The 18,938-nt window shown below is 44.2% G+C and overlaps 1 protein-coding gene across 7 annotated transcripts in view; it reads right to left on the bottom strand.

The window, feature by feature from the left end:
* TMLHE (trimethyllysine hydroxylase, epsilon) overlaps positions 1-18,938 on the bottom strand; it is a 103,021-nt gene that overhangs the window by 73,170 nt on the left and 10,913 nt on the right. For 4 of the 7 annotated variants that reach the window (XM_039487706.1, XM_039487710.1, XM_039487713.1 and 1 more), the window contains exons 2-4: positions 10,902-10,961; positions 5,028-5,209; positions 1,639-1,815 (exon numbers count right to left, since the gene is read on the bottom strand). In XM_039487706.1, the coding sequence (XP_039343640.1) occupies positions 1,639-1,815; positions 5,028-5,209; positions 10,902-10,961 (419 nt within the window). Of the gene's footprint in view, positions 1-1,638; positions 1,816-5,027; positions 5,210-8,611; positions 8,700-10,864; positions 10,962-18,938 lie in introns of those variants that run through there. The other 3 variants (XM_039487709.1, XM_039487712.1, XM_039487707.1) reach the window with 3 other exon arrangements.

Below are 18,938 nucleotides of genomic sequence, written 5' to 3'. Positions count from 1 at the left end.
GGTCTGAATAAACTACTGAGCTCTAATGGGACAAATCTACAATCACTCCTCAGAGCAGGAGAAAAAGTGGCAAGCTGTGGAGCAGAGAACAACTAGTAGAGGATAAAGTAGGAGACAGGAGTTCTGATCAGACCCTCACATTAAGGGGGAAAATGTAAAAGAAAGGAAGTTGTTCATCTTCTAATGTATTGTTTGAGTGTCTGCATTTTCTCTTATTCAAACAAAACATATTTGGGGAAAAAAGGAAACAGAGCTTTAGATTCTGAGGGAATGTTTACAACTATAGCACAGGCTGGAACCACACACTGTTCTCAAGCCATCTGTTCACAGCTAGGTCTCTTCCCGAAACAGCACTTAATCCAGAGATAAGCCTGGACTTCCCCAGGAAACGTAATAAAAATGTAAGCCCTTTACTGTGCTCCATCAGCACTCTGTGCCACAGCAGGATCGCCTTACCATCAGCCCAAGAATGTAAGCTAAAGAGCACCTATGGGGCACTGGGAAATCTTTACCATATGCCTATATTCAGTTCTTACATTCATTTAGATTTTTTTTTTTTTTGGTGGGGGAAAAAAGGGCTCCATTTGTTTTGTGACTACAAAGGTTTGATTTTGTCCTATTTAAAAAAATATGCTTTAAAAAGTCACCTCTCTTAATTTTATTTTACTTGTTAAAAAAAGAACACCCAAGAGAAGAGAAAAAAATTATTTTGAACTTTGTTTACTTTGTGCAATGACTACACACAAAGTGCTGTCAAGCTGAAATGTTTTCCCATTTGTGTGAGCTTTTTACCACAACCAACAGAGGAAAGCAACAGTATATAGGGGAAAACATGCTTCTCAATCACACGAATAGGCAGGGGACTGAGGTAGTGTGTGGGACCTGAACCTACTTTGAAACGTTTCTGAAATAGACTAGGTTTCTAATTGATATTGTTTCTTAAAGATTACATCAGCAGTTCAGCTCTCGCAAACCACTGTGTAACAAGTGGTCAGCATGCATGCAAAAAGATGCAAAACAATGAGCCTGTGTCTAAACAGAGAAGCTTACCACTAGAGTTATAGTGCTATAACTCCCTATGTGGACACACTTACTATGGGTAGGTCTATACTGCACTTTTGTCAGTAAAACTTTTCTCAGATCGGGGTGTGGAGGGGGAAAAAAAAAGCCACCCAAAAGTTTTACCCATGAAAAGCACCTGTGTGGACCGTGCTTTGTTGGCTGTGCCACTATAAGGTACACAGTGTAGACATAGTCTAAAAGAGTGCCTTTTTCTGGTTTAGCTTATGTCGCTTTGGCAGTGGTATAAACTAAACTGGAAAAAGGCACTCTTGTAAGAGTGGGGATTTATAATTATGCCACTATATCACTATGACTATAGCAGTATAGCTATGCCAGTAAATTTCCCCATGCAGACAAGCCCCAAGTTTCAGATCTCCACTAGTGAGAAACAGCTTTTTAGACACATTGAAAACAAACTGAGTTTCCTTTTCAGTTAAAAGCAACACAACCCTGGAAATGATTTAAGGCATGTGCTGACTGTAGAAAGCACCTAGGGACATCTCGCAGAATGACAATGTTTACGTTGGCTGCAGCTGGGCCCCTTCATAACATTTAGTGCAGACTCCCTTGACTTACATGTTAGAAAGAGCGTGGTCTCATCCACTCGGACAGTCTTTGGTTTGATGCACAGATCCACACTAGCTGTGTCTAGGCTGCGCTGGTTGGTCTTGGTGTTGTAGCAGGATGCTGAGCGGCAGTGATCACGCAGCCACACGTAATCAAAGCGCATCCGGGTCTCTGCATACCTGAGCTCTGGGGAAATAGATAGTTAAAAAAGAGTCCTTGGTCAAACAAGATAAAACTAAGGATTTGTCTACATTGCAGCTGGGAGGTGTAATCCCCACTTAGCTAGACATGCATGTAAGCGCTGTGCGAACTAGCACACCAAAAATAGCAGTGTGGCCACAGCGGGCCAAGTACATATCAAGGATTTCAGACTTGGGCGGCTAGCCTGAGCCGTCGTGGCCACACTGCTATTTTTAGTATGCTAGCTTTATCAGAGCTAGCACATTTATGTCCACCTGAGCTGGGAATTACACCTCCCAGATGCCATGTAGATGTACCCCAAAAGGCTAAGAACCCCACCTGTAAAGGCCCACTTGCAGCAACTACAAAGTCTATTAGTATTTACCCTCAAACCACTGCACACACACTATCTACTGCCAAGGGGTGTTGTGAATATTAGGCAAGTGTTATTTTAACCAGGGCCTAATATTCTATAGGTTGTTCAATTCTCACTGAGCCCAGAGGTCCCCTCCTGCGACACTGCTGGGAAGGAAGACTGCAGCCTTAGCCATGCTGACCATGTACCTAGGCAGTTACTTATTCCTGTCTTCCTTATTCCTTGACAGACCAGACTATTTCATTCCCTTTGCAGAAGTGCTGTCCAGAAACCGTCTGAGGTAAGATGCTCCCTTCAGTATGGCTGAAACCATATTGTTAACTGGCAATTGTATAGAAACACAGAAAGAGGAAAAAGTCCAGCCAAATAGGATAGGTATAAATCAACAGGCCCATCTGAATACAATGGAAACCACTGGTGCACTGGCACTAAGCTTGACACTGAAATATTCCTTGACCCACAGCATGGCAGGGTGCTTTTGCCTTTCTCCCATCCCCAAACAGCTTAAACCTGTCTCAGACAGCTCTGATATCTTTAAGAATGTCTTTGTGTAAGAGGAGAGTCCAGCTTGGCTTTTGAAATCCAAGTATCCAGATCCATATGCAATTGGGCATTGCATCATGCTTTGGACCAACTGTATCTTAAATACTGGGCAATTTCCTTTAATTACATACTTAAAAGATCAGAGGGGTAGCCGTGTTAGTCTGGATACTTAAAAGACGCTTTCAAATAGAAAGGTCCCCTAAACTAGCCTCATTTGTAGGGCCCTACCAAATTCACGGCCATGAAAAACGCATCATGAACCGTGAAATCTGGTCTCCCTCCTTGAAGTCTGGTCCTGTGTGTGCTTTTACTCTGTATTATACAGATTTCACAGGGGAGACCAGCATTTCTCAAACTGGGAGTCCTGACCCAAAAGGGAATTGCAGGGGGGGTTGCAAGGTTATTTTAGAGGGGGATGGGGGTCGTCGTATTGCCACTCTTACTTCTGTACTGCCTTCAGAGCTGGGAGGCTGGACAGTGGCGGCTGTCGGCAGGTTCTCAGCTCTGAAGACAGCGCCCCGCCAGCACCAGTACAGAAGTAAGCATAGCAATACCATACCATGCTATGCCAAGCCATCCTTACTTCTGCGCTACTGACTTCAGAGGTGGGCGGCCAGAGAGTGGCGGCTGCTGACTGAGGGACCAGCAGTGCAGAAGTAAGAGTGGAAATGCCATACCATGCCATCCTTACTTCTGCGCTGCTGCTGCTGGCGGCTCTGCCTTCAGAGCTGGACTCCAGCTGTCCAGCTCTGAAGGCAGCACTGCTGCCTGCAGCAATGCAGAAGTAAGGTTAGCAGTACTGTAACCTCCCCTACAATAACCCCTTGCAACCACCCCACAGCTCCTTTTTGGGTCAGGATCCCTACAACTACAACACTGTGAAATTTCAGATTTAAATAGCTGAAATCATGACATTTACTATTTTTAAATCCTATGATTGTGAATGGACCACGAAATTGGTAGGGCCCTACTCATTTGATATGCCCAAGGTATATCTTGACATGGTGACTGTTCGTATCCCTGTGGGCTGCGCTGAAAGGCTACACATGGATAGTGAATTACCTTCAGGTAACAAACAGAGCAGAAATTAGCTAAGAAGTATCAGATATCATTAAACGCTGGAGCTACTGGCGGTTATTAACTGGTCTGTCAGCTGCCTTACCAGTCTGTTTCTCTGTCTGTCACGGGGCTGAAGTGGCTTGCTCAAAGCCACGCAGCAAGTCAAGGCTGAGATGGGATAGAACTCTGCCTTAGCCTGCTAGACTGGGCTGCCTCAAAACCATTAGGGCATGAAGATGACCTGGTCCCATATGTCCCTGAAAATACCAAACCAAACCTCTAAACCAGAGGTGGGCAAACTACAGCCCGCAGAACCCTCCTGCCTGGCTCCTGAGCTCCTGGCCCGGGAAGCTAGCCCCTGGCCCCTCCCCTGCTGTTCCCCCTCCCTCACAGCCTCTGGGCAGTGGGGCTGCAAGCTTCTGGGGCAGTGCAGCTGCAGAGCCCAACCTGACCTGGTGCTCTGTGCTGCGTGGTGGTGACGGCATAGCCTGGCTCCAGCCGGGTGGCATGGCTGTAGTGCCGCCAGCCACCGGTGCTCCAGGCAGTGCGGTAATGGGGCAGGGAGCGGAGGGGTTGGATAGAGGGCAGGGGAGTGGGGGGGGGGGCAGTGGCAGGGGTCGGGGCGGTCAAGGGGCGGGGAACAGAGAGGTTGAATGGGGACAGGGATCCTGGGCGGGGGGGCAGTCAGGAATGAGAGGAGGGGTTGGATGGGGTGGCGAGGGGCAGGGGTTTTCTCAGAACAGTCAGGGGACAGAGAAAAGGGCTGGTTGGATGGGGCAGGGGTCCCAGAGGGGCCATCAGGAATGAGAGGAGGGGTTGGGATGGGGCAGCAGGGGGCAGTCAGGGGTCAGGGAGTGGGGTGGAGGTGGATGGAACGGGGCCCCGGGGGGCCCATCAGGGAACAGGGGGGGCTGGATGGGGCAGGAGTCCTGGGGGGGGGGGCGGACAGGGGGGAGGGCCAGGCCACGACCCCGTCCCCTAACCAGCCCTCCATACAATTTCCGAAACCTGATGCGGTTCTCAGGCCAAAAAGTTTGCCCGCCCCTGCTCTAAACCGTATAGTAAGAGGGCTGTGATCTGACTCTACTCTCACTTACACTAGTGGAAATTAAGAGTGACTTGACTGAAGGATCACCAGCACTGTAAAGCACAATCAGAAAAGGCTGCCTCCCACCCGACCCACACTGAGAGGTGGACACACACCGACACACGTGCATGCGCATACACTCTCTCCCCTTACCTAAATGATCACCATGTAATTGCCAGGCACAGTTCAGAGACGCTGGGGCCATATGGTGCCAACGGGATACAGCAGGGAGGCTCTTTCTGTAACGGGGCTGCCATGATATTTGGTGTCCACTGCCTCTATTCAGCAGGCACCGGGTGCTGGAGAATAGATGCGTCAACCTGTGGCACCACATACTGGGGAAATTCAAGAGGAAGGAGAGACACCAATGTTACTATGGCTGGTTCTATGTTACTATTTATCTTTATTACAAAGGTGGCAATCAGGGCAAAGATAGTGCCAACCCAAAATAGTTTACAGGCAATGTTACTGACAAAACACAACCGCTGGATGAAAGACAAGCGTGGGAAGGTGAAAGTAACAGTAATAGGAGCAAGTTTAGGTGAAGCCTGGCAGTGTGCCCAAAGTAGCACTGAGTTGTTTCAAGTTACATAGAATCCACCATGTTCTCTAGTTCAAACCAGCAAGTGACCCGTGCCCTACACCATCTACACAGCCATCATCAGCTGTACAGTGAAAATAATTTAATATGCTTCAGGTTTTTAACTAATACTTTTTTTAATAGGGGGCTTTATTGCTGAACTTTGACTACTACTACTACTACATTCTCAATTACTTCACAGCCATGCAGGTTTCTAAGCTTAAATCAGAACCCACCCAGCAGGAATCCACATCTGTTGTTATAACAACACTGACAGGGCACCCACCACAGTGATATCTGGGTGCCCTTTACCCTGCTTTCAATCAACAGCTTTAGATCAATAATATTAAATATAGGAATGTTTGGAAAATATAACTGCATCAAGCAGGAGATGGAGACTATAGAAAATGATTTTTTATCTGTTTCATTTTAATTCTCATTTTGGGTAATAAAAAATAATTGGAGATATACCAATCTCCTAGAACTGGAAGGGACCTTGAAAGGTCATCAAGTCCAGCCCCCTGCCTTCACTAGCAGGACCAATTTTTGCCCCAGATTCCTAAGTGGCCCCCTCAAGGATTGAACTCACAACCCTGGGTTTAGCAGGCCAATGCTCAAACCACTGAGCTATCCCTCCCCCAAGGTGTTTCCTTCATCATTTTATCAATCAGAAAAGAAGGTTTACCCTAACTCTGCTCTGATTCGCCATACCTTTCTATTCTTCTGAACATGAAGCCTGATCTCGTTTCCAGCATCTCCACTTAAGGCTTTACTTGCTCATGGACATCCAGATGCTGGTAAGAACAGCAGCAATACAGAGGCTGCAAGTTTCCAAAGACCAGATCCTCAAAAGGTATGTAAGTACCTAACTCTCATTGGAGTTAGGCACCTAAGTATCTTTGAGGATCTGGGTCTAAGACTCTATCTGCAGTGCTAAGCAGAGGAAGTAACTAGGTTAATCTCTCTGAATAACACTTGCCAGTCTTAACAGCAAACAGAATGGCCTTTGTAAAATGGAAGTTGTTTGAGATTACAGAATTCTAAGGTCAGAATATCAATAAGATGATTAATTGAACTCAGTCCATAAATTATTCATAGACAATAGGAAAACAATCAAGAAGTTGCTAATTCTGGTGGTTACTAAAACCTAACAATCCTTCTTAAGCAGGCTGCAAGCAAGCAGACTGTTTTGCTAATCATCTGCTTTCATCTTAGAATGAAAGCGTTTTGGCTCAACATTGGAGAGGGTGGGGCAGAAGGAAGGCAGGGAAAAGAGAAAAAGTATGCTGCTGCCCTACAGGCCTGTGGCTTGGGACAAGCACGTTTGAACCACTGAATTATCACCTTAAGTGCCCAAGCATGAAAGACATTGAAAATTTGCATGCACCTCCACTCCTAGTACCAAAGTCACCACCTACATCATTCCTGTATTAGGTGATACCATGGTTCAGAAATCACAGCACATTGGCCAATGTTAAGTTTTTAAATGGTGTCCAATGTACACCAGTTGAAGAAAAAGAAAGAGGGGTGGGGGTCAGATAAATTGCACTTTGGATACTTTTCATCCAAGGAGCACTTTACAAACAATGCCTAACTATGCTTCCCCTGCCTCTGAGAAGTTGGGAAGTATTCCCATTTTACAGTTGGGGAAACTGGGGCACAAGCAGGTCACTGTGAAGCAGAGACTACAACCCAGGAGCCCTTTGAATCCAACTCCCTTGCTCTGACCATCCGATAATGCTCCCTCCTACATAAAATTAATTAGTGAATCAGATAGGATTGAAACAAATAAGCACCCAACATTCCCAAGAGCCAGATGCCACAGGAAGGCCTTGTCTAAATGAACACTAGTTTGTGGCAAGCTGGAGTGTAAATCTAGCCTGAAGTAGGCTGTCTGCTGTCATGCACTAGGTGTCCATACGGACCCTGTTGCCACACACAGTTTTGTAGTGTGCTTTAATTTATGCTGCTTGATATGGGAGTAGATCAGTATGCACTAGGGGACTTTCAGTGAGTGGCAGCAGGATTCACATGGACATTTAGTGCCCAGCAGGTTAGTGCAGGGCAGACCAACACCCCAGCTTGGTCTGAAAACTAAGCGTTTGTTTAAACAAGCTCTGAGACAGTGCAATGGCTACACATGAAAGTAAATTAGCCAGGTCTCATTCTAGTCCCTAATTATTCACTTCAGTGTCCAGTAGCTGCTCAAGAGAAACTGGGGCCAGAATGGCAAGACATAGTGCTGCAGCTCAGGAATAAGGTGCCCTGGCAGAGCTGGCTGAGGAAAGATGACAGTGCCTGCTTTTCCACTGTCTGGCTCTAGCCAGCAACAGTCAATCGTTTTTGTGGACAAACTTCATACTTCTAACATCAGCAGCCCTAAAAAGGGAATTAGCCAAATCGGGTGAAAAACCTTTACAATAATAAAACAGCAAACAAGTCTTCAAAAGATGCTACCTTGAGCTCAGCAGTTAACTACATGATGATATTTATACAATTTACAAATCCAAACCGTATTACCTACTATTGTACACACTGAACCCGAGATGATATCCCTGAGACTCTCATGTTGGCTTTAGAAAAAAAAAAAAAAGATCTAGAGAGTTTTCGCTCCTTAGATCTGTTTTGCATAAAACAGGGCTAACAGAAACAGCTTAACCAAGAATTGGATTGCTTCAGATTACAAATGGATAGTGCTGTAGATGAGATACACACTTCTATATTAATTGTCAGTTATAAACTAGGGCAGAAGAGGGACAAAAATTACCTAGCCAATGTAAGGATAAAGTGTCTCATGCTTTGATATCAAAGTGTCAAGTAAATAAGACCAAATGTATTCAGGTCTGAAACACTCTGCGAAGACGACACAAACTTTCATCTTGGTGAGCTGTAAACTAGACTGCCGGTCAAAAGGCTAATTTTAGCTAATAACTTCGATGACGTTCAACTAGCGTGTTACGAAAAAGCCCAGTCTAGCTCAACACCATACCATGCATTTGGTATTTCATGACAACCTCTCCTTTCATACTATATGTTAAAGAGCACAGTGGTTCATTTCAGCATTTGGCGCATCCACAAGTTTAGCTGAAAGAAAACCACAGAGTCTATATACATTTCTATATACAAAACACAAAATAGAAAGATTGCTGCTACAAACCTGTTAAGAAAACAACCTCTACCGTTGGGAGCTTGAACTGTAGTTATCTCCTTCCCCACACAATCCTTTTATTTCTTTCCTCTTTCAGTATCAAAGGTTGCCAGAGAATAAAAACATTTAGTGGGTAAATGATCTGCTTATCTAATCCAATCAGAATCATACTGTGTTTCTGCTCTGTTGGCAGGAGTCAGTCACTGCAATAAGTGCATTCAGTGTATTTCATTCAAGTCTCAGTTATGGATATTAAAACTAAACAGAGAATTTGAGAAGCTGAAACCAAAAAATCATATACTAGAGAGCATTTACATTTACCTTGGGTGCCAGTTTAACGAATCCTGACTGAAAGCAGCAGGTTAGACCTGTCCTCATTAAAATTAGCCATTTAGACAACTAAATTTTCTTGTATTCAGCTTACCTTTATACTGTTGACCTTTAAGTTGTCCACATTACAGCTAGATCTAGTTATCAATGCAGAGAAGTACAATGGCTTGAGGTGTCAAGACAAAGTCCCTTAAGATTCAATAACAAGTAGGTATGTGGAAGCAGCAGCTAAACCATCTCAGCCTGAATCCAAATGATCAGGGGAGTTTGAGATGGGAGAGATGTATTGGATCATCAAGCCCATCCCTTTACCAGGGCAGGACAGAGTTGTACACAGAGAACTTAAGATATTGTTTTACATTATTTAGCCAAACGGCCAAGAATAACAGGAGTGAGAAAGATAGAAACAGGTCAATAGAATCTTAACACAAGACTGGGGGTGGGAGGGAGAGACTACTAGGGAAGAGAATGCAAAAGGATGAAAAATTTAAACATACTGGCACCACTGCTTATTTAAGTTTTTAAGAAAAAAACACCATAGCACAGCCTTCTGGAGAAAGAGTAAAAAAACCAAGTTTGTTGCTACGGGAGGCATAGGGACTACAGTTGCAAGTAACAGAATAGCCTCTCTGCAGAGGATACAAGAAGAACTTACAGTGAGTGAGATCAGATGGCCTTTCAGTTCATTTATTAAAGTGCTTTCAGTTCCCATTTCAAGGAAAGAAAAATATTGAGCAAAGGAAGTTAGTTAGGATCCAAGTATTTTAATCAATACAAGGAGATTTTTTTTTTTTTGGTAGAGTATTAAATGAATCTGTGGTCTCTATCCAGTTTTTAAGCGAGCAGATCATCATCATCATCCCACAAAACCCCACATTATACCTGGCACTACCTGGGAAAGAGGATTTCCTATTCCAGTGCTGTTAATCCAGCACCATTTAACAACACAACATTTACTCATAATCAGTGGGGCTGCAAACTCTTGTTCTAATTTGGCATTTAAAAAAGGTTTTCATCAAATGCTGAATGGCTCATATTTACTCCTCCTTTGATTAATCCTTTATTTTCTTACAAGCTTCCAACTAAGACCAAATGACTTGTTCATGTAGGAAATAGGACAGAATTTCAGTATTGCAACCAACAATAATCATCATCATTATTATTTTTTAAAAAGCAAACTGTTCCCCTAAGCAGCCTGAGAAAAAAAAAGTATATTGTCTGCAAGTCTCAGTCAGGATAAATATTTGGTGCTGGTTGCCTGGAGACACAGTTGCATCTTTAATCTAGAATTTCTGTGCTGCTTTAGAAAATGCAACCAACCATCCTGAGGCCGCACTATTAGAGTTAAAATAACCTTTGTGAAGAGAATACTGATTAGACAGGGATAATGCCGAAGGCTGATAAGGAGATGCCTCCCTTAGGAAGGTTACCATTCAATGCCAGGGGTAAATGAGAGAGTTATTAAAAACTCTACAAAGCACTGAAAGTCTAATCATAAACCAAGTGAAATAATTGATAGGTACATAAAACCCAGTGATGATGGGTGTCTGAAATTATATGGATGCTCATAATGCATTTCCTATAGTAACATATCAGCAGTTTTAAGGATTTACGGAGAACGTGTTACACAGCACAAGTACCACTTATAAAAATAAATAAATAAATAAATAAAAAAACCCACCACAAGTAGTGGATAACACTCTTGTATCAACCTAGATTATTTTCTCTGCTAAGAAGCAATCTTCCAGATTTATTCCACTACACTGCAGCAGCAGGCAGTTTTCCACACTGGATCTCTGCTATGACAAATCCCCACTCCCCTTCCCCCCACAATTAAGGTAATGTCAACAGTTAAGTAGCTAATAAAGACATCAGGAGGCAATGTCGGCTTTGAATTAATTTTGCTAGAAATGAAAGCTGTAAACCAAATACCTGGTGTTTAACGCTGACTGCTTGAGACAAGACCCACCTTGCAGTAATTGTATCGACAGAACAAGCAGCAATGGTCTCAAGTTGCAGTGCAGGAGGTCTAGGTTGGATATTAGGAAACATTATTTCACTAGAGGGTGGTGAAGCACTAGAATAGGTTACCTAGGGAGGTGTTTACAGAAGGGAAAGCCTTGGCTGGGATGATTTAGTTGGTGTTGGTCCTGCTTTGAGCAGGGGATTGGACTAGATGACCTCTTGAGGTCTCTTCCAACCCTAATTTTCTATGATTCTATGAAATCTCCCAACTCTTAACTCATTTGTATCAATACTTTCATCTGCTTCTTTTTAAAGACCATAGCACATAATTCTTTCTGTAATTCTCTTTTCCAGCAGACTAACCAACCCTCTTTTTATCACCCCCCACACATTATCACATTTATGATAGTACTTACTTCATTCAAATGGTCCAATTTAACATGGTTCTATTTTTGCTGGGTCTGTACTTTGACACTAATTAAGCCTGGGCTAAATGCAGGAAGGCTAGCTCTCAACATGTCAGAGGTGTACTGCCACCTGCTGGAGAAGAGGTAAAAATAGTGCCTTCCCCCTTAATGAACTATCACTGACAGAAGCATAGAGAAACCTATTGTAATTCACGGATCAATAACATTTGAAGTAATAATCCCTGTGTGAACTTTGGGTCAAACCATATTAGACAAAATTGCACTAACATGGGTTTGAACTGTAGTGAAGACAGGGCCAAAATTTATCTGGGTCTAGGGCATTTTGATAAATGCAAATCAGAGCAGACCCAACAAACTGAAAATTCTTGCGTAGTTTGTATGTGTGTTTTTTCCATTAATTTCTTCTACAAAGGCAAATATTTAACATTCTTATAAAGCTAAAGTGTCTTCAGCACTAAAGTTTTATATCACACATCAACATATGCTCAGGGTTTGATTAAAAGAACCAAATAAAATACCCCAAATATTTTAAAATTCTGCATGCTGTCATAGAAGTTATTTTGTTATAGCCAGAAGAGCTAATAATCAGACACCCTACTGGACTAAAAATCAATGTATAACTGAGTAGAGAGCTCATATGTAATCTAGTGGCAGCATATTCTAGTGGACTAAGTTTTGGACCGGAACTGTGGACACAACACTTAACATCTCTGTTTCAGCTTTCTCTTCTGTAAACAGGGATAATAATTACCTAATCCTGGCAGGATTAAAGTTTGTACAACACGTTGAAGATGTTAAATGCTATGTAAGTGCTAAGTATTAGATAACACTGTCCCCAGTGGGTGAAGAGATGATAATATTGAGTGGGAAACGGCCTCCCCACCCATTGAACCCATGTAGATGCCCCTCCATTAGATCTGACTAACAGTAGGGCAACACACATGCACCCTATGCAAGTCGGTTGTTTTGATAAAACAGATTTTATCAGGAAGCTGCCAAAAGTCTTTTAAGAGTTCAGCTCCCTCCCTAACTGCTGGCACTCCTGCCCCCATAGCCAGTTATGGCTAACTAACCAAACAGCATCATCTGAGCAATTGTTGCCAAAAAGTCATGGCTTCCACTGGAAAAAAAGGTCAAGCCACCCTTTTCCCACACATCTCTTCCCCATAGTCCATCATCACCCACAGAGAACAGGCTGAGCCTCCCTTTCACGTCCACTGAATGTTATTCTTTCAAATTAAGGAATCTTTTAAACAGATATTAAGACGACCAGGATAATGTACTTTTGATCTAAGCAACATGGGATGATCCTGGAGTAAGCTGTAGTCTACAGAGATATCAGATACTTATCCACATCCCCTAAGAATCATTTGGCTGATAGTCTGGAAATTGCTAGTGTTCTAAGGATTAAAAATCCTCCAGTGAATCAATCCCCATTTAAACCAGAAGCAGATTGCTGAAACAATCTGTTTCTACACCTAAACCAAATTTGTGTACCAAGTGTGCTATCATTCAAACTTAGAAAGTAGCCTTGTCTGGATTCAGGCGGTCTATCAATCAGATAGTTCAAAGGTCAGCTCCCTTTCCCACCCTAAAGTTTAGTCCAGTAAATGGGGTACAGGACATCAGGGCAAAATGTATAAATCTAGTTTTGACAGGTTAGTCCATCTAAAGCAGCAACACTGTGTAAAATCATCTGGGATGGCTGGAGGTAGAAAGATCAACCGTTCTCTCTCATCCCTCCAACCCTTTCACTAGTTCACAGAACCAGTTATACAAAAATTATAACACAACACACTAGGCTCAAGACAGTACACAGAGCATTTCTCCAATAACTTTAGAGCAGTAATAAAACACTAAGATAGCTGCTCTTACACTTTGGGAAAGCAGTTTTACTACAGAAATTGAAGTCTACACACATGAAAACTGGAGCTGGACAGGGGAAAAAAAACCAAAACAAACAAACGGTTACTAACCTTTCCCTAACTATTGTTCTTCAAGATGTGTTGCACATGTCCATTCCGATTTAGGTATGTGCACGCACTGAGCATGGTTGTCGGAAATTTTTCCCCTATTGGTATCTGTCAGCTTGGCTCTAGAGCTGGTACAAGGGGGCCCCCGCCAAGCCTGCGCTCTTTAGTTACTTCTTACCGACCACTCAGAGTGGGGCTGGTGGATGGGTCTTGGAATGGACATGTGCAACACATGTCGAAGAAAAACAGTTACGGAAAAGTTAGTAACCATTTTTTCTTCTTTGAGTGTTTGCACATGTCCATTCTGATTTAGGTGACTCACAAGCTGTAGTATCGGAGGTGGGCTCTGAGTTGAGGGGCAAGCCAACTGTAGTACTGTTCGGCCGAATTGCACATGGTCTATTGCCTGCTGAGTAATGGCATAATGAGCTGAAAATGTATGTACTGAGGACCAGATTACTGCTCTGCAGATATCCGGAATGGGGACCTGAGTCAGAAAGGCCACTGATGAGGCCTGAGACCTTGTTGAATGAGCTGTGAAGTTCGGTGGAGGGGGAATGTCTGTGTGGTCATAGCAAGCTCTGATATAAGATGTCACCCATGATGAGATCCTCTGAACAGAAATGGGAAGACCTTTCATCCTTTTAGCTATCACCATGAAGAGCTGTGGGGTTTTGTGGAATGGCTTGGTCCTTTCAATATAGAATGCCAAAGCCCACCTAACATCCAGAGAGTGCAAGCATTGTTCCTCCCCATTAACATGTGGTTTAGGGTAAAAAATTGGCAAAAATATGGGTTGGTTGCAGTGAAACTGGGACACCACCTTAGGAAGGAAGCTCAGGTGTGCATGTAACTGCGCCTTGTCCTTAAAGAAGACTCTATAAGAAGGTTCTTCAGTGAGGGCTTGGCTCTCTGACACTCTCCTGGCCAATATGATTGCCACTAAGAAAGCTACCTTCCATGAAAGGTGAAGTAGTGAACATGTTGCTAGTGGCTCGAAGGGTGGTCCCATCAATTTTGAAAGGACAAGATTCAAATCCCATGGGGGGGATTGGCTTCCTCACTTGATGGAATACCCTCTTCAGGCCTTTAAGGAAGCAGATTACCATCTTATGAGGAAAGACCGATCTATTGCCTATCTTCGGGTGGAATGTGGAGATGGCTGCCAGGTGGACCTTGATCAAGGAGAGGGCCAAGCCTTGCTCCTTCAGGGATAGAAGATAGTCCAAGACGAGTTGTAAGAGAGTTTCCAGAGGTGACATTCCACATTGTGAAAACTGAAAGGAGAAAAACACTTCCACTTGGTACAATAAGCCACCCTTGTGGAGGGTTTCCTGCTGCCTAGGAGGACTTTATAGACCTGCTCCAAAAAGGCTTGCTCATCGGGATTTAGCCATGAAGACTCCATGCTTTCAGAAGCAAGGAGCCAAGGTTTGGGTGGAGCAGATGCCTGTGGTCCTGGGAAATCAGGTCTGGGTGGAGTGGAAGTGTGACCGACGTCTCCACGGACAGTTGAACTAGCATTGTATACCAGTGCTGCCTGGGCCAAGCTGGAGCTATTAGGATGACTTGGACCTGATCCTGTCTGATCTTTGTCAGCATCTTGTGAATCAATGGAGTGGGCGGAAAGGCATAACACAGATCATGTCAGCAGGAAGGCATCTGTGATGGATCCTGGGCTGTGACTCCTCAGGAAGCAGAACTGTTGACACTTCCTGTGGGCACGGTTAGCAAACAGATCTATCTGGAGATAACCTCACCGGCGGAAGAGGTCCCATGTGACATTTAGGTGAAGGGATCACTTGTAGTGAGCGGAAAAGAACCTGCTGAGGTGATCTGCGAGGTGGTTCTGTACTCCTGGTAGATAAGAAGCCTACAGCTTGATTGCATGAGTGATGCAGAAATCCCATAGACTGATTGCCTCCTGACACAGAGGGGATGAACGGGCCCCACCTTGCCTATTGATGTAATATATGGCTGACGTATTGTCCGTGAGAACCGAAACTGTCTTGTTTGTAATATGAGGCAGGAACGTCTGGCAAGCTAGGCAGACCACCCTGAGTTCCCTGATATTGATATGGAGCCATAGCTCCTCCTTGTGTTCTGAGATGACTTAGATAGGCTCCCCAACCTAGCACTGAGGTATTGGAGACCAGATGTGCAGATGGTTGGGGCCTTGCAAAGGGTACTCCCTTGCATAATACTCTGCAGCCAGCAAAACACTTGAGGGAGTCAAGGCCTGAGGCGGCACTGTGAGGATCCTGTCCATTTGGTGCCTGGACAGGGAGTACAACGAGCTCAGCCAAGCCTGGAGAGGTCCGAGTCTCAGCCTCGCGTGTCGCATTACATATGTTCAGGAAGCCATGTGGCCGAGATTTAGCAGGGTCAACAAGAATTTTAACCAACTCGGCTGTCCTAATCTGTCCCACTTCATTTGCATGACGAGACCAGAGATGGGGGGGCACTTGTGATAACAAATGTACAAGGTCAGGGCTGAGAGGTGTCTTTGATATAGCTGGCTCTGGTATATGGAGTGTGGCCAACACCAGGTTAGTATTCTCATCAGGAACTTGTAAGAATATGCCATCTGGTGTACAATAAATGGTACAACCTAATTTACACAACAGATCCCTTCCCAGCAAATTCACGGGAGAGGAAGGGCTGAGCAAAAAGGCATGCTTATCAGCAAGAGGGCCAAGAAAAACCACAAGGGGTACTGTGACAGGATGCGAAACAGGACAGTTTGAAATGCCTACAGCATTAACAGACAAAGTTGACAAAGGAACAGAGGGAAACTCTGAGGATCTCAAAGCAGATCTACTGGCTCCCGTATCCACAAGACAAGTAACAGATTTTCCAGCAATTTTACAATCAACATATGGGCCTTCCTGATTAATAGGAATTAAAGGATTCATGATGCAGTTACGTTCCCTCAGGCTGTCCTAGTAAGGAGTTTCTTGTGGGGAAAAAACAGGCGCTTCAGGATTTGGGAACAGAGTAGGGTTTTGAGCTAATCGATTTGGACACTCATTTCTCCAGTGTCCCTCCTGACCACAAAAGTGGCATGCAGTGCTCCCAGTCGGGGCAGGATTCTGGGCTGGATACGAGGAACCCCTTCCCATACCTCGCCCATGACCTCGTCCCCGTCCTCTTCTCATTCCCCCACGACCCCTGTTCTGATAAGTTTGTAACTGTAAAGCCATAAGTTTTGTTTCACTATTTTCTTTCTTCTGTTCTATGCAAGCTGTACAATGATTGGCAACTGTCACCAATTCTGAAAGGGGTTTAGTTTGCCAGCCAATACAAATAGTTCTTAATGGTTGCTGAACTTTTGGTAAGAGTCCCTGAACAAAAGCAGCTCCTACCGCTTCTCTGGCATTTTCAGCTGGACTAGTAATTCCCGAATGCTGTTGAAAGACCTTTGTTAGTCTATCAAGATAATCAGCAGGGGATTCCCCTTTGTTCTGCTTACAGTTAGCAATTTTCGTCCAATCTGTTTTCTTAGGACAAACTTCTGCAATAGAGGTTAAGAGATTGTTCCTAGCCTCTGTCAATTCACGCCCAATTCCAGGGTCGGCAGCAGGCCAATCTGCCTGTCTGATAAGCTGTTGCTGAACTTCAGCTGGCAGTACCGCTCGTAAAAGCTGATTAATATCTGCCCAAGATGGATTATAGCACTGAATCACTGTCTGGAGCTCTTCCCTAAACTTTACTGGCTCCTCCCTGATTTTAGGAAATTCTTTCACCAAGTTTCTAAGATCTCCAGGTGTCCAAGGGGCATGTACCGTAACTAACCCCCCTACAGCTCCAGCTCCAGGCAAGTCTCTTAAAGGAGCCTGGAGTGCCTGTGCCTTTGGATTTTTCTGAAGGAATTCTGACATTAAAGACCTCTTCCCTTTATCATGCTAAACCACAATTGTTTTTGGAGAAGAAAAGAAGATAATTTCGTTCTGCAGACACCTCCAGAGTCCACGGATTCCTGACTAAGAGAGACATTAAGAACTGGCCCTGGTGGAAGAAACGAAGCATCGTTCATTGGCAAGGAGGGAACTGTGGGGAGCGTGCTTGGGAATGTGGGGTTGAATGGTGGCTTGGATTTCTTCCAGGGGCAGGGCTCTGTGCTTATGGACAAGTACCCTGGGGATGTACTGCCCTCCCTAATTGGCTTTCAGATGATGACTACCGAAAGCGCCTTGCTACCACAAAGGTTACCCCCACTAGCCCCTCAACCCTGGCCATCACTTCTGTAATTTATCCAGATATAAACAAAATTGTATATTCTGATGAAATTCATTGGCCGAGGCCTTCCCATCTTAGTGATTTATTAGAATATTGCTCAGAAACCCTATTTTTTAAAGTTCAACAGAATTCATATGAGAGAACCATTGAGTGGAAAACAAATGGATCAGTGAAAATAGAGATCCATAATATTACTGCAAATCAGCCCCAAGAATTTATAAATGAAATTGATGGGTTCCATAGTGAAGTAGATATGATGGTTCTTCCTGGAATTTGTGCTATGTTACCTAACAGGGGCCCTTATTGTTATTTGGTTACCCAATTAGTGCATAATCAAATGACTACCCAAAGAGTTTGTTCTGCTACTGGAAATTTTACCTGTATTGAGACCATTCCAGTGACTGATAATGTGACCTGTACTTTACTGCAATACACTCCCTCTTATGCTATTAATGTTAATGCCTCTTGGAAATATATGAAGGTCTACAACCAACAGATGTGGTATAGACCTACGCTGAGGGGAAATGTAGCAGAATATCGGTGGACTGTACTTAACACTACACTAGGGACTGTGAAGTTTACATTGCCTTTATCTAGTTTTCAGATCACCTCTACATATCCAAATTGTTCACAAGGGGCTGCCATTAAATTAGCACAACAGAGGGCCTGGGTTATTTCCTCTAGAAAGAAGAGGGATCTGACCGGATCCTTATGGGATGGGGCCAATTCTGCCGCTGCCGTTTGGAATATTTTTAAGAACCAGGAACATGATGAGAAATTGGGCCAATTAGAGAAGGCCACCGGCCTGATTTCTGGGGCACAGCTAACCCAAGTGCAAACCGGAGTGGGTGAGTTACATGTCATTTCCGCCCTTAGTTCTATGACCCAGAATTTATTGAGAGAGATGGTACTGAATATCACTGAGGCTGGGAAGGCATTGCAGTGGGATCTAGCATGTTCGGAAATCCAGGATTTCCTGAATGACCAGCTGATGGCCATTCGGAATGATCTAGTGCACCAAGCTTGGCCCACTGCCCTTACAGACACGTCAGGAGTACCATCTGATCTGTGGCCATGGAGACATACTTGGAGACTTTCTGGATGGAAGTGTGGACGTTCACAGTGCTCCTTCCAAGCATATGGACCGGTTAAGGGAGTGTGGGCTCCCACATACCAAATCCTACCGGGTCCATGGGGAGGATGCATGTGGGATTGGGTGATTCACCGAGATATCTGGGAAGTGAGACCGCCTGATTCTCCTAATCGATTTTTAGTTAGTGCTCCTGGGATTACAGCTGATATTTGGATGGGGTTGGGAAATCTATGGACATTTTGGCCGTTAGAACCACCACAGCTTCAGTGTATACGGAAACTGAAGCCAGGGGAAGTTGTCACTGTTTA

Source organism: Mauremys reevesii, linkage group 9 (assembly GCF_016161935.1).
Source record: "Mauremys reevesii isolate NIE-2019 linkage group 9, ASM1616193v1, whole genome shotgun sequence".
In the NCBI taxonomy this organism is placed as follows: Eukaryota; Metazoa; Chordata; order Testudines; family Geoemydidae; genus Mauremys; species Mauremys reevesii.
The sequence above is the reverse complement of the archived record's forward strand: the minus strand, read 5'-3'. Positions and strand labels throughout refer to the sequence as shown.